The sequence below is a fragment of the Pipistrellus hanaki genome (genome assembly GCF_964339955.1).
Source record: "Pipistrellus hanaki genome assembly, chromosome: 3".
Classification (NCBI taxonomy): Eukaryota; Metazoa; Chordata; class Mammalia; order Chiroptera; family Vespertilionidae; genus Pipistrellus; species Pipistrellus hanaki.
The window spans coordinates 156688034-156701861 of NC_140505.1; the positions used below are offsets into that span (position 1 = coordinate 156688034).

General features: G+C 33.3%; 1 protein-coding gene across 2 annotated transcripts in view; it reads right to left on the bottom strand.

Moving 5' to 3' along the window:
• Positions 1 to 2145: 2145 nt before the first annotated feature.
• The window catches only part of STK38L (serine/threonine kinase 38 like), a 65091-nt gene continuing 53408 nt past the window's right edge, over positions 2146 to 13828 (bottom strand). For both annotated transcript variants that reach the window (XM_084879647.1, XM_084879648.1), the window contains 9 exons: positions 12903 to 13026; positions 10986 to 11140; positions 10597 to 10699; positions 10352 to 10413; positions 7889 to 8006; positions 7329 to 7452; positions 5990 to 6085; positions 5039 to 5130; positions 2146 to 4933 (listed from right to left, as the gene is read on the bottom strand). In XM_084879647.1, coding sequence (XP_084735773.1) covers positions 4806 to 4933; positions 5039 to 5130; positions 5990 to 6085; positions 7329 to 7452; positions 7889 to 8006; positions 10352 to 10413; positions 10597 to 10699; positions 10986 to 11140; positions 12903 to 13026 — 1002 coding nt within the window. In that variant the 3' untranslated portion in view covers positions 2146 to 4805. The remainder of the gene's footprint in view (positions 4934 to 5038; positions 5131 to 5989; positions 6086 to 7328; positions 7453 to 7888; positions 8007 to 10351; positions 10414 to 10596; positions 10700 to 10985; positions 11141 to 12902; positions 13027 to 13828) is intronic.

Genomic DNA, 13828 nt, shown 5'->3' on the forward strand with positions numbered 1-13828 from the left:
GTCCCTGTAGCCATCTAGCATCTGAGAAAACAAGACCAAGGATTACAAAGTAGAAAAATAGACAGAATAATAGAAAAATGGAAAAAACTTGCATCCATGATTTTTTTTTTTTAAAGTTTCTTTGTTTTTGTTTTGTTTTTTTAATATATATTTTATTGATTTTTCACAGAGAGGAAGAGAGAGGGATAGAGTTAGAAACATCGATGAGAGGGAATCATCGATCAGCTGCCTCTTGCACAGTCCCCACTGGGGACATGCCCGCAACCAAGGTACATGCCCTTGCCCGGAATCGAACCAGGGACCTTTCAATCCGCAGGCTGACGCTCTATCCACTGAGCCAAACCGGTCCCGGCTCCTTGATGTTTTTGATATACTAAATTGACAACCCTAGATGGTCTCTATCTTGTCTTAATGTTACATAAGACATTTTCCTTATTGTTGAACGTATTTTTACTTCTGTCTTCTGACATTTGCCTTCAAAAGTACCCAGTGACAACTGTCACTAGCTCCCCACACATTTTCTGAGGTTTAGAAGCATGTGAGGTAATTTATCAATAAAGCATGATATGATTTGGGGAAACAGAAGGAGCCCTGGACTTTGGATAAGTCATACTCAGCCTCATGTTCATCATCTGTAAAATGATGGCAATTATGTTTATTTCACAGAGTAGTAAAAACTAAAATGAATAATGTAAGTGAAAGCATTTTGTATACAAATGTAAGTTTATCTATCACAAGATGCTTTCAAAAGAAGATGAATTTAATCTCCAAGTTTGTGCCAATGCTCAAATTTTGACATTGTGTTTTCAGTTTTGCCTTCACCATCACATTATTGAAATGATGTAAGCTAGGGAACAAGTAGGTTTTCTGATTGGCTCCTTCTGAACTCTGCAGAAAGAGTATCATGATTATCACTGTCTTTCATGGGACAGAATGTAGTGGTACTTGGGCCACTTATATTATTAGTTTCCATGCTATTTTGAGGCATTTTCAATTTAATTTTGAAATATTTTCAATTCCAATTCTGCTTGCTAATTGGTTTTGGCTTAGTGGGATCATTGTATATAAACCTGTACAACTATCTTGATTATTTAAACATAACACAAGTGAAGCGTCAAAATTTTATTTTGTTCTTGATGTGATATTTAAGTGTAAAAATTGAATACATTTGCAGATCAGTCTTTCTTGAGTTTTCGGTAACTCCTATCTCAAAACTCAAAAATGAAATAACAACAACAAAAAACCTCATCAACATAAGTATTACAAACATAGTTTTTATTCTTTTCTTACCTTCATTGAAAAAGGCCTCATGCCACCAAAACGTTTTTTGAAACTGAATGAATACAGAACTCAAGGGCTTGATGATTAATTTTCTAGACAACTGCTAAATAATTTATATTGCTTTTTAAAAAATAACTAAGATCTATTTTACTTAATTTCTTTTTAAAGTAGCAATATCCCCTCACATTTTTTTTTCATAAAAATCTAAAATATCTCTAGTAGTCCCAAGTGTCTTATTTACATTTGTTCTAAGTGTTTGTTTCATTAAAATTTCTCAGAAATAAGTGCACTTCTAAAGAGAAAATAAAATTTAAAGACAAGAGGAAATTATCACAGTTGTAGCAAAACAGTTATTTTGAATATTTTGAATCTTAGCAATTCAAAGAGAAAATGTGTTTAGTAGCCAGGGACCTCTCTACTTGATGAAAATTTCAATTCAATTCATTCATTTGTAGATGATCAAAAGAAGAATAGCTGTATCTCCTCCCAGTATATACTGATTGATTGGTTGTCTAAGGGTTTTCTACAATGAAACACCAAAAATAAATGTACTTAAAATATTTTAAAATTTACAAATTTACACAGAGATATACAGGTGTTTACAAAACAAAAAAAGTATGCTTTTATAGATAAAAATAAAACACAATTCTTAAGCCTTAGCAACCAAAGAAAATTTTGAATATTCCACATTTGTTATTTTCCATTCAACTAATAGCTTATTAAATCAGCTATGTAATTCAGAAAAGATTGATTTATAAGAAATTCCTTATATTCAGATAGCACTAACTATGCTTCGATACATTTAAAGATTTAAAGCTATGTTAGTAAGAAAAGCATAAAAGAAAAATAACATAACTTGCTTTAATACAAAGGTTTTTTTAATAAAAAAGTTGGTCTACATTAAATCAGGAAATCAATAAATCTGAATTATACAAGCGTTCTATATATTTAGAAAAACCAAAAACACACACTTTATAATAAAACTCTTTAATTCAAAATAGAGTCTAATTTAAAGAAAATATCATTATGCCCAGTTGGGTAGATAGGGTTTTGTCATTTAAATTAAATCGTTCACCTGAAATGTGGGAAATGTACAATAGAGAAAATTCAGTCTCAAAGATACTTCACAAATTATCTAGCTAACCTGCATCAGGAATCAAATTCTTGTTTCCAAAGGGCAGACACAGTCTTTAATTGCTTTTAGATAGGCACTTAAGAAATGCTTTTGACGAAGAGGAAACCCCAAAGATTGTGAATCACTCTACTGACTCCAGGGAAAAATAAGAAATTAAACAAAGGTGAACTCCCAGAACTGCCTTTCATGACCAGGAAATCACAACTGTTTCCAAGTTCTGCCAGTTAACAGGAATGAAGAAGGAGGAAACTAAAATGCTCTATTCTTAGTCAATTAAGAAATAAACGTAGATAATTCAGCTGCTTTATTTTACTCTCTGTCAACTTGAATTAATGATATTTTTCTGTACTAGAATAGTTACCATATTAGAACTAGAGAATGTTGCAGTTTCCTCATATACTGCCCATTCACTACCACACCAGCTAAACGGTCCTTTAACAAGGAAGGAGGAGGGTGAGTAAGAGTGAGGGAAAATTCATAAATGTGAGCAGAAGTTAAAGGTGGTTATAATAAGAAAAACCAAGTTAGTATAACTGAGATAACCCCAGAATTTTAATAATTCTCTCTTCTACTCAGCACATATAACTCAAATAAGAAAATAGATATACACTATTAGAGGAACCCATAACAAGTATCATACAAATACTAGAATGAAATAATTTAAGGGAGGAAGGAAGGAGGGAAAAGAATTGGGGGGGTGGGAGGGTAGTGGGGGAGAACTCCTAGTATGGCCTTTTTGAAACATTATGGAACTACCTAGCAGCAATATTTATAAAAACATTTGTAGATTTGCATAATAATCCTATGCAATTCTTCCCAATTAAGAAGAATACTCCTAAAAATAAATCATCATTTTGGATTTTGATCACATATCATTTGTAATGGTTATAATTGTTATATCTTTAAAAATTTGTATCAACAACAGTTAAGAGGAACATTAGGCCATTTTTTAATAAAGACTTATTCTTTAGTATTTAAGAAATCAAAACCACAGAGAGTTGTTTTAGAATTAAAATGTTGAGTTAGAAAGATAACTTGATTCTTAGGGAAATACCCAAAGAATGTGATGCTGACACTGTCTCCCTTATTCTCTAATCACAACCCTTCCGGCCTGCATTTACCTCCTTAATCCCATTTACAGTATCCACAGTGATGTAGTTAAACATGAATAATATTGCCCTTCAATAAGCTGATTTATATCAAAGATCTCTCATGTCTGAATACAGCATTCACACAGGAAAGTAAAATTCTACTTAGTTGTGAACATCCATTCTGTTCAGGATCTTTGGTACATCTGGAGTATAAGAAATTAATGGCAATAATACAAGTACTACCAAAGGAAATTTTTTCATTAAAAAAAAAAAAAAAAAAGTGAACCAGCCATGATATGTAACAACTTTCTGAAAACCAAAGTAAATAACTCTTTGTACTTTACAAGTCCATTTACATGATCAGAAGTTTGACATTTAAAAAAATAGTTTAATAAAAATAAACTAGTTCTACAAGCAGCCTTCTTGGTCATTTCTCATATTCAACTCACTATAATCAAATTAAAATAATGCCATGTCCTCTTGTTAAAAAAGAAGTACTCTTGTCACAATAAAAGCAACTTTATATTTTATATAATATAGTACATCTCCCCTGTGAGTACACAGACTACGTATATAAAGGTCATCAGTATTTCTAAATGCAAATTAAATATATTAGTGGAGCGCTTGAGTGAAGGTGTTAAACTTCCTCCTTGTTATAAACTTGTCACTCCCTACTGTGGAGTTTGTGTCATAATATGATGATAAGTTCTATTTTTTAAATAACCAGTGTATTTCGTTTTTAAAATTTCTTAAAAGCATTATAGAAATTGTCTTCATATGTATTTTTCTATAGATGTCCAAACCAATACGGCAAGTGTTCTAACATCAACTATGCAAGATGGCTTTTATTGATTATCTAGACCCATAAGATTTGCAGTAAAATAGCAATACTGTAGTGTTACCTACAGGTTAGTCTATGTTGCTTTAAATGATATGTGTTTCTCCTGAATCGATTAAAGGTGTTACAGTATGAAGCCACAGCATACACAGGCAGAATGGACCTTAATACGCATGTAGGCAGTGCAGTTATAAAGGGATGTACGTTTCTTTTATTCCAGTACCTTCGTATAATAAAGTTAACAAAAATAATAAAATATTTTTAAAAACCCCAAAAATGCCAGCTGGCACTGCCAACCAATTCCTATAGTAGTCTCAGAAATCCTAATCCTGTAGAATTTCCTCTGTAGTCATAAGCACCACCGTCTTCGGGAGAATTTCCGTGTATTGTTACCTACGCAGAGCAAGCCTGTGATGCAGCTACCTGAGTTCTCTTGGTTTTGGGGGAGCATAATCTTCATTTATAATTTCCCAGCTTTCATGTAGGTGGGGATAGAGCCACGCTGAGTCAACCCTTCAAACCTTTTATATGTATAATTGAGGAAAACCCAGTCTTTGGATTTGTAATCTGGTTCTGTGGTGTTTGGCACTAGAAAGACAGAAAGATTAACCAAGATCAAAAGAATTTCATTAGTGAAAATGTCATCACTTTATAGATTTTTAATAGTATTAGTTGTGTTGTCGATTGTCTTACCTGGTTGTAAAATATCAGATTCGGGAAAGTCATCAAAATTTGAAGTATCATCAATGCTTTTGATTCCTATAGGGATTGCTGCTGGCCTTTCCCTACAAAAGTATTGAGTAACCATGATTTTCTTGAACTCTTAATTTTCCAAAAAATAATTCTACTTGAGAATTCTTTATGCTGTTCTACAGATATTAGAGAAGCCTAGGAAAGTTACACAGAAGCTGTCTTAAAAGATGAAAAGGAGCTGGATTGGCAGGTGCAGGGGCAGGAACGAGAGCAAGGAGGAGGAGAGCATTTCAGTCAGAATGAATAGCAACTGACAGGGCGGTGAGGTAGGAAGAGTGGGGAAGATCACACAAGATGCAACCTGCAGTGATGAGGTAACAGCCTCAATCCTGAAATGCAGTTAAAAATCCTTAATTTTATTCTAAGTGCAAAGGGAAGGAAGAAAATGTCATGATCAGATTTGTTTCTAAACTGTTGCTATGTGGAGGCCTATTGAAGGTAGTTTGGCGATAAACTGAGTAAAAGCTAATGCTCACAATTAACAACTATAAGCAAATTCTTATAGGTCACATTATTTAACTTCTCCCACAATGTTTTAAAAAGGGACTATATCTTATACATTAAATATGGTAAAAATGAGACAAAATATAGTAAAAATGAAAAGTTATAGAGTGAAATGTAAGTACATCTTGGTTGTGCTAAAACTGTTCATCATATAAATCTGGATACAAAATCCAAACAGGTGTACAATATATGATTTGTCCCCTACAATGTACATCAGTTAAAACCAGCCATTTAGCGATAGTCTAACTAGAGTCTCACTCACTTATATAATCCGGAAAACATTATAACAGTGTTACTTCTTGTATTTAATCTAGCAGAATCAGAGACAAATTAATCACCAAATCATTTTTTACTCTGACCTTTCTCATTCAAAGCCTATGAACATACCTGATGTGCCCCCAGTCTACACCTTCAAAAAAAGGATGACTTTTTATTTCTTCTACTCCACTATTTCCAATTCTATTTTCAGAATCAATACAAAATCTAGAAAGTAAACAGAGAAATTATATGCAAATTACATCTAAAGTACTCTATTCCAAACATTTCATTCACTTTTTTGCCTATTGATGTTAACTCTTTATTGTGGGAAATGTGAGAGAAAATATAAATCATCTATAATTGCATCATTCAAAGATAACTACTATAAACAGGTTGAAGCCATTTCTGTAATTTAAAAAACATTATGTTGATCCAACAGTTACTATTTTAGGACTTTTTTCTACTTAACTGATTGAGAAAATTTCCCAAAATCATTAACATTTTTTCTATAACTTTATTTTCTAAGATTTGTATATGCAAATTTATTTAGCCACCACTGTTAAACATTTAGATTTTTTTCAATTTTTCATTAATAACAGTATCACAATAAACGTACCATACCTAAATCTTTATACATCTGATTATCTGCATAAACAAAATTCCTCGTAGAATTGCTTGGTCAAAGATCATATACAGTATAAAGACTTTTCATAGTATGCTACCAATGGTTGTTCCCATAGGTCAGTGTTTTTCAACCTTTTTTGGGCAAAGGCACACTTGTTTCATGAAAAAAATCACAAGGCACACCACCATTAGAAAATGTTAAAAAATTTAACTCTGTGCCTATATTGACTATATATAAAGTAATTCTCTTGAATAGGAATCAAATAAACACAAAGAAAGTATTTTATAATTACTTTATTATGAAATATTAAGTAAACAAAATAGTGAAAAATTATAAAATTCTTGTCTTGTCTGCACCTACAGCACACCAGGCAACATCGTGCCGCGGAACAGCGGTTGAAAAACGCTGACATAGGTTGTCCCAATTTATATTCCTTCCAGCCATTCACAACAGAATCAAAACATTTCATCTTAATTGTGAAAGAGAATGGAATCCTTTGTTTAGATAAGATTTCATATAAAGACTTTTGTGATAGGAACTGCCCCTAACAATTTATTTTTCCCTTCCCCTTTAATGGGATAGGATCATTGCATTCTAACAGGAGTGACCTTTGAAACAATACAAGACCTCTTCCGTCTTCTTAACTCTTAGTTGTTGTTTTCCTGTATACTTCCTTTTTAGAGTTTGCTTTAAAAACAACAACACATTTTCTTTATTTTTCTTGATTATAATTATCAGTGGTAGTCCTTTCCCTCCCACAAAAGTGAAATGGCCAATTTACTCTTTTGGGTACCTGTCAAGTTTTAAGATATGACAACCTCCTCTAGGGATTTAACCACTAACCTAAGAATTAAATCCTTGGCTTTCTCAGATATAGGCACCTCTGGAGGAAATATCAGCGTTTCTTTCCAGTTCATTACTTTTCTATATGTTTCTTGAGGTGTTTCAGAGCAGAAAGGTGGATATCCTATGTATCAGAGAAAAAAAGTTTTATCAGATCATATAAACAAATATGCGAAACCTATTACATAAGTGTCACAAGAAACAAAGTAGCTCCTAGTGCTCTACATAACAATAAAAAATGCCACCAGTTATCAATTTATAATTAAATTCCTAATGAAGTCAATAAAATGAAAGATTTAAAGCATTCTTCTCCCCCTTTTTCCTAAAAGGCCATGCAGATACAATTTTGAAACATGGAAGTTCAATTAAATACCTCCTTCTTGAAACCAGATCCCTAGAGAGCTCATTGCTATCTACCACTGTGTATTTGACATTGGGGGGCAGGTGTCAGAAATTGGTTTAAGAGTTTTGATATGTTAGCCCGTGGCATCTGCATATGTTTAATCAGTAAACTCAAGGAAATGTATATGGTATGTACATAAATAAATGATAAAACATACCTATTAGCATTTCATACATAATCACTCCCAAAGACCACCAGTCACACAATTTGTTGTAACCAGTCTGCATGAATACCTCTGGCGCAATGTAATCTGGCGTCCCAACTGTGGAATATGCCTGCAAAGGAACAGCTTGTCATACCAACATTCTTAATATATTTTTGAAACATGGGAATATAGCTCACTACTGTAAAAAGCAATGTATACAGAAGTTACTTTTTTATTAAAAAAAAAAAATATATATATATATATATTATTGAATTTTTTACAGAGAAGCAGAGAGCGGGATGGAGAGTAAGAAACATCGATGAGGGAGAAACATCAATCAGCTGCCTCTTGCACAAATCCCTACTGGGGATGTGCCCACAACCAAGGTACATGCCCTTGACTGGAATTGAACCTGGGACCTTTCAGTCCGCAGGCCAACACTCTATCCACTGAACCAAACTGGTCTTGGAATTTTTTCATTTTTTAATACTTGTTTTGTATGTTTATCATGTATAAGACTTAAGTGATAGGTACCGAGTCAAATAATATGTTATTTAAGATATGATTTCTGCCTTGTAAGAAGCACAATTGAGTTATTTATATATTTAGCTCTAAATCCATTTCAAAAAGAAAAAAAGGTTGAGCCAGTAGGCCTGGCTCTCCCACTCACAAGAAATGTGTCTTAAGCAGGTTCATCACCCTCTCTGAGCCTCAGCCTCTGCTTACATAAAACTGAAGTAATAATACCTGCCTGCACCATTGATATGAGGATGGAAACAAGAGAAGAAATGTGCTTTGTAAAACCACTAGCCTACAGTATATATAATCATCAGGTATTTTCAATATAAACCTAATTCCAGGCAACTGCTCAACCATTAGGAAGCAATGCAGTTTTTCATTCTTAATTCATATAAAGTCTTACCAAAAATAACTTAAAGAGGTAGTTCTCAACTAAGGGTAGTAGTACTCTAGGGACCATGTGAAATGTGTGACAGCAGATTTTGTCATCTCAGTGACCTGGGGGTGAACATGATTGGCATTTAGTAGACAGGGGATACAGGTTCTGAAGGATTTCCTGTCTAGAATACACAGAGTCCCCTCTACTTCTCTCTTGGGAAACACTATACAAGTTATGATGATGGCCAGAAGAATAGTAAAACATGCACATAGAATCACCACCATATTTTTAAGCAATGTTCATTTTTCCCCTTTAAAGTAGAAAATACTGCAAATCTTTTCTCCATTGTAAAATCTGATCTAAAATCTTGACTTAAAAGTAGAAGAAAGTTTTTCTTGTTAATGCATAGCTCAATATATTTTTTAAACTTTTAAAAACACTGACATGTTTTACAAGCTCAGGAAGCTTGCAATTACTTGGGCTAATGAGAGAATGAACTCAATAATGTCAAGGTCACTTTATTTGGTTTGGGAGGGTATCGGGCTATTATCTTTCAGTCTATTTACCTTCTTGAGGAAATTAATTTCATTTTCATCACTTTGTTGAATTTAACATATTTACAGAGTGTCCATATGTGAGTATTATGTAAGAAGTTAGGAAAACAAAGTCAAAAGGCACATTCTTAACCTGGAGGGTGTTCAAAAACCTAGTTTACAGGATAAAGGAAAAGAGTAAAAGGGGCAAAAGATTCTTATATTTGCTTAGTAACAGAGGAGAAAGGGTTAAAAAATAGTGTTGCCCAGCTGGAGAGGCTCAGGAGTTAAGCATCAACCCATATACCAAAAGGCTGCTGGTTTGATTCCCAGTCAAGGTACATGCCCAAGGTTTCAGACTCAATCCCCAGTAGGGGGCATGCAGGAGGCAGCCAATCAATGATTCTCTTTCATCATTGATGCTTCTATCTCTTTCTGCCTCTCCCTTTTTCTCTCTAAATTGTTCTGGGATCACACAATTTTCATTAAAATCAATAAAAAAATATTTTAAAAGAGTGTTATTTTATTGTAGATTAAAGGAGTAATTTATCTGTGGTAAAGTCTGCTTTCTAATTCTATTCATTGTAAGACTGTTAACAACCTAAGCTTCCTGTTTATTTTGTCAATAAAAAAGTTCTTAAAAATACACAACCATCTTACATGTGCTGATTGGTATTTGTTTTATCAGGACAGGAAAACGAAAAAAAATGGAAATCATCAGGCAGTCACTATATTACACTTACTACAGTGAGTTTTATATATAGTGCTAATCACTAGTAAACAGACAATTATTTAATTATAGATATGTTTTATAAGCTACTTTAAAGTTAAATCATAAAGTAAAAATCAGCAGTTCACTTTACAGGTAAGGAAACACTTCAGAGAAACTAAGAAAATTGTGTGATCCCAGAACAAGCTTTATCATTGCTATGAGGTAAGTACAATACTAATCATTGTGAAAGATACAAAATAATCAAGCAAAAAAATCAAAGGAGATTTTAGAACGAAGGCACCAAACTGTTCTTAAAAACATGGCTAACTCACCAGTTGTCTCCTATTCTTCTTCCATGTTTCTGCTTTCCTCTTTGAGTTCATGTTTTGAAATGCTATTTTCAACAAGATAGAATTGTTACCATGAGAAAAACTCTCACCCCAAAACAAATACACACATACACATTTGAAATGCACTGGTTTAAGGAGTAAGGAGAGGAAGAGAGAGACCCTTTAGTTTTCAATAGTACTGAATTAAATCATCTGTACCACTTTAACCGAAAACACATCAAACTTACAGAAGTCACTTGGTGGGTTGTGTGTAAGGTTTCTGTAGAATTCAGTCCTGTGAGCTTTCTTTAATCCCGTACATAAGCCAAAATCAGATAATTTTACATGACCCTAAAAAACAAAACACACACACACAAACTAGTAAAATCAGTGGATTATATTAACTTTGAAACAAAAGCTTTATTATAAACTTTTCAACTATTATAAAAATTCTTAGCTTAGACTCCATACAAATGAAATGTAATAGTATAAATGTTTGATGTGATTGCATCATTCTATAAAATAATGTAGATTAGCAATAATATAAATTGCAGCCGCCCACTTCCAATCACAAAATTAGCTCTATTACTCCATAAAATAACTAGCAACCTAATAATTCACCAGTTTACTCGCATACCTTGGCATCTAACAAAAGGTTGTCTGGCTTAATGTCCCGATGGATAAAACCCAACTGGTGGATCGCATCTATTGCTAAAACAGTCTCTGAAATATAGAACTGTGTTTCCTCTTCTGTCAAGGTGTCTTTCTTCATTAGCAATGTCATCATATCCCCTATAAAGGAAAAATAAAGGAAAGTATCATTATTGAAATGCCTCAAAAGGGAAATACCTTGTAAATGCTTTCTACATAATGTATGCCTGATTTTTAAATTTTATGATCCACCCAGTATACCTCCAACTTTTTCTAGGACCAAATAAAAAAAAAGTGTCATTGCATAGGCAAAAGTTTTATGACATTTAATGGGTTTAAGATAGAAAGTACATGAAATCAAATCAAAGCAGAGCTAATAATGAATATCCATCACTCAACATTCAGAATAAGTTGCTGAGAAAAACCTACCACACTGGATAATGAATCAATAAGCACACCTGGAATTTGAAATGTTCTTTCAAATTCAAGTTTCAAAAACACTCAGAGCTCTTTGGACTAGCAAAAATAGGACATCATTTCATTAAAAGACTTACCTCCAGACATTCTTTTTTTGTTTGTTTGTTTGTTAATCCTCACTTGAGGATATTTCTCCATTTTTAGGGAGAGTGGGGGAGAAGGGGGAAAACTGAGAGAAACATCGATGTGAGAGAAACACATCGATTGGTTGCCTCCTGCACGTGCCCCAACCAAGGCTCGGGCCAGGGAGGAGCCTGCAACCAAGGTACGTGCCCTTGACCAGAATCAAACCCGGACCCTTTGGTCCTCAGGCTGATGCTCTATCCACTGAGCCAAACCAGCTAGGGCCAGACATTCTTTTATTTTCAAGGGATTTTTTTTTTCTTTAAAGGGAGGCAAAGAACAAACACTGATGAACTTACCATTCAAAATAGACAAAATATATTTTCATGATGCTTCAGATTAAAAATAATAATAATAAAGTAGAAGTATTCTTTGTCCTCCATTCCCATTCTATTCCTCTTACTCATTTTGCTGAGTAACCATTATCATGCATTTAGTTTGATGTGTATCATTCCAGCTTCTTTTTAAAATATGTTTTCATATACTTATATGTTAATCTATAGATTTATACTTTTGCAGATTTTTTTTAAAAATTAGACAAATAATACTAATTGTACATATAATTGCACAGCTTGCTTTATTATGCCACTGTTTGAGATATTACTGTTGAAACAGATATAGCTTTGACTTTTAACTACTGTAAAATATTTCATCTCATAATTATGCCACATTTTATTTGTCCATCTTTCTATGGATGGACATTTATCTTGCATTTAGGTTTTCACTATTATAACAATGCTGCAATGAGCATCCTTTTATAGGTCTCTTGTACATGGGCGTGGGGGAGTATCTCTAGGGAATACAGTTGGTTGCGGAAATGTGGGATTGTAGGACACCTGCATTTTCCACTTTATTGCTATGTATAAATTGTTCTCCCATTAGGATTACAGGTTAATTTATTGTACATATATGAGAGGCCAGTTTCCCCGCAGCCTCATTTGACTTAATGTTTTTACTAATCAGATGAGTGTGAAATGGTATCTCATTCTTGTTTTAATTTGCATTCCCCTGAATACAGGTGAAGTTGAACATTTTCCTATATTTTTCCAGACTAGCCAGAGTTCTTCAGTGTGCTATCATTTGCCCATTAGGTTGTTTTTCTTTAGTGATTTGTTTTCCTTTCTTCAAAATAATCTGATTTGTCAAAATTAACATTATTATGGGAGGAACTATTGGAAAACCATGACTGACTATATAAACCTCAGAGCTAGGAATACCAAAGTAAACCTAATCAATAAAATTGTAATTACATATAGTGATTTGCTTGTGTTCAGCCTGTCATTGCTGTTACATTTGCTTTTACCTCCAGGGAGAAATTCCATGATTAGATAAAGGTTCCTCTTATCTTGAAAACTGTAAAACATCTTCACCACCCAGGCACCATCTGCTTCTACCAAAATATCTCTTTCTGCTCGAATATGAGCCACCTAGATGAATGTATTTTGAAAAAATAATTGTAACATATTACACATTTTCAAGCTTACCTCTTACAATTATCCATCCAGTTCCTAAGAAGTCATGAAGGAAAGCTGGAGTTTTAGAAAAAATTTAAAACATATATGCATGTTCATATTCTCATCAAATACAGAGAACCTCAGGAAATAGTTTATTTTAGCTTATATCCTTAGGCCTAAAAAGGTGGGATTCATAGGCATATTAGGGGAAGCTGAGGCCTTCAAGATAGAAAAATGACTAGTCTCAAACCTATCTGACCAGATTCTCCACCTAGGCAAAGATCCTGGCTTTGTCTTATAAATTTAGAACCCATGTCTGACTTTTAAATGTTAAAAGAAGTAAGCGATGCTCTATAAATCGGTTCGACTAACTCAGGGTCTTTAGCAAACCATTTTTTAACCGTTAGTAGTCAAAGGACTTGACTTGGTCTTTAAGCATTTGGTTTGCTTTTTTTAAGAAGCAGAAACATTTATAATAACTTTATATTCTTTTGTTATAACATAAAACCTCTCTAACATCTATAAACATAATCTATAGCAAATTAATGTAATTTTGTGGGGTTTTGCTACTGATTTTTGTCAGATAGACAATTACTAGGGATCCATTTTATAAGCTGGAATATTTTATAAACTGAGTAATTTGTGGAATTTATATAATCAATTTTCAGATGTTTTTGCATTCTTTCTTGAAAGACTACGAATAAGATTTGATTTTATGCTTTTGCTATTTTCATTGTGCATCACTATGAATTCTGGCCGAAAGCCTGAACATATA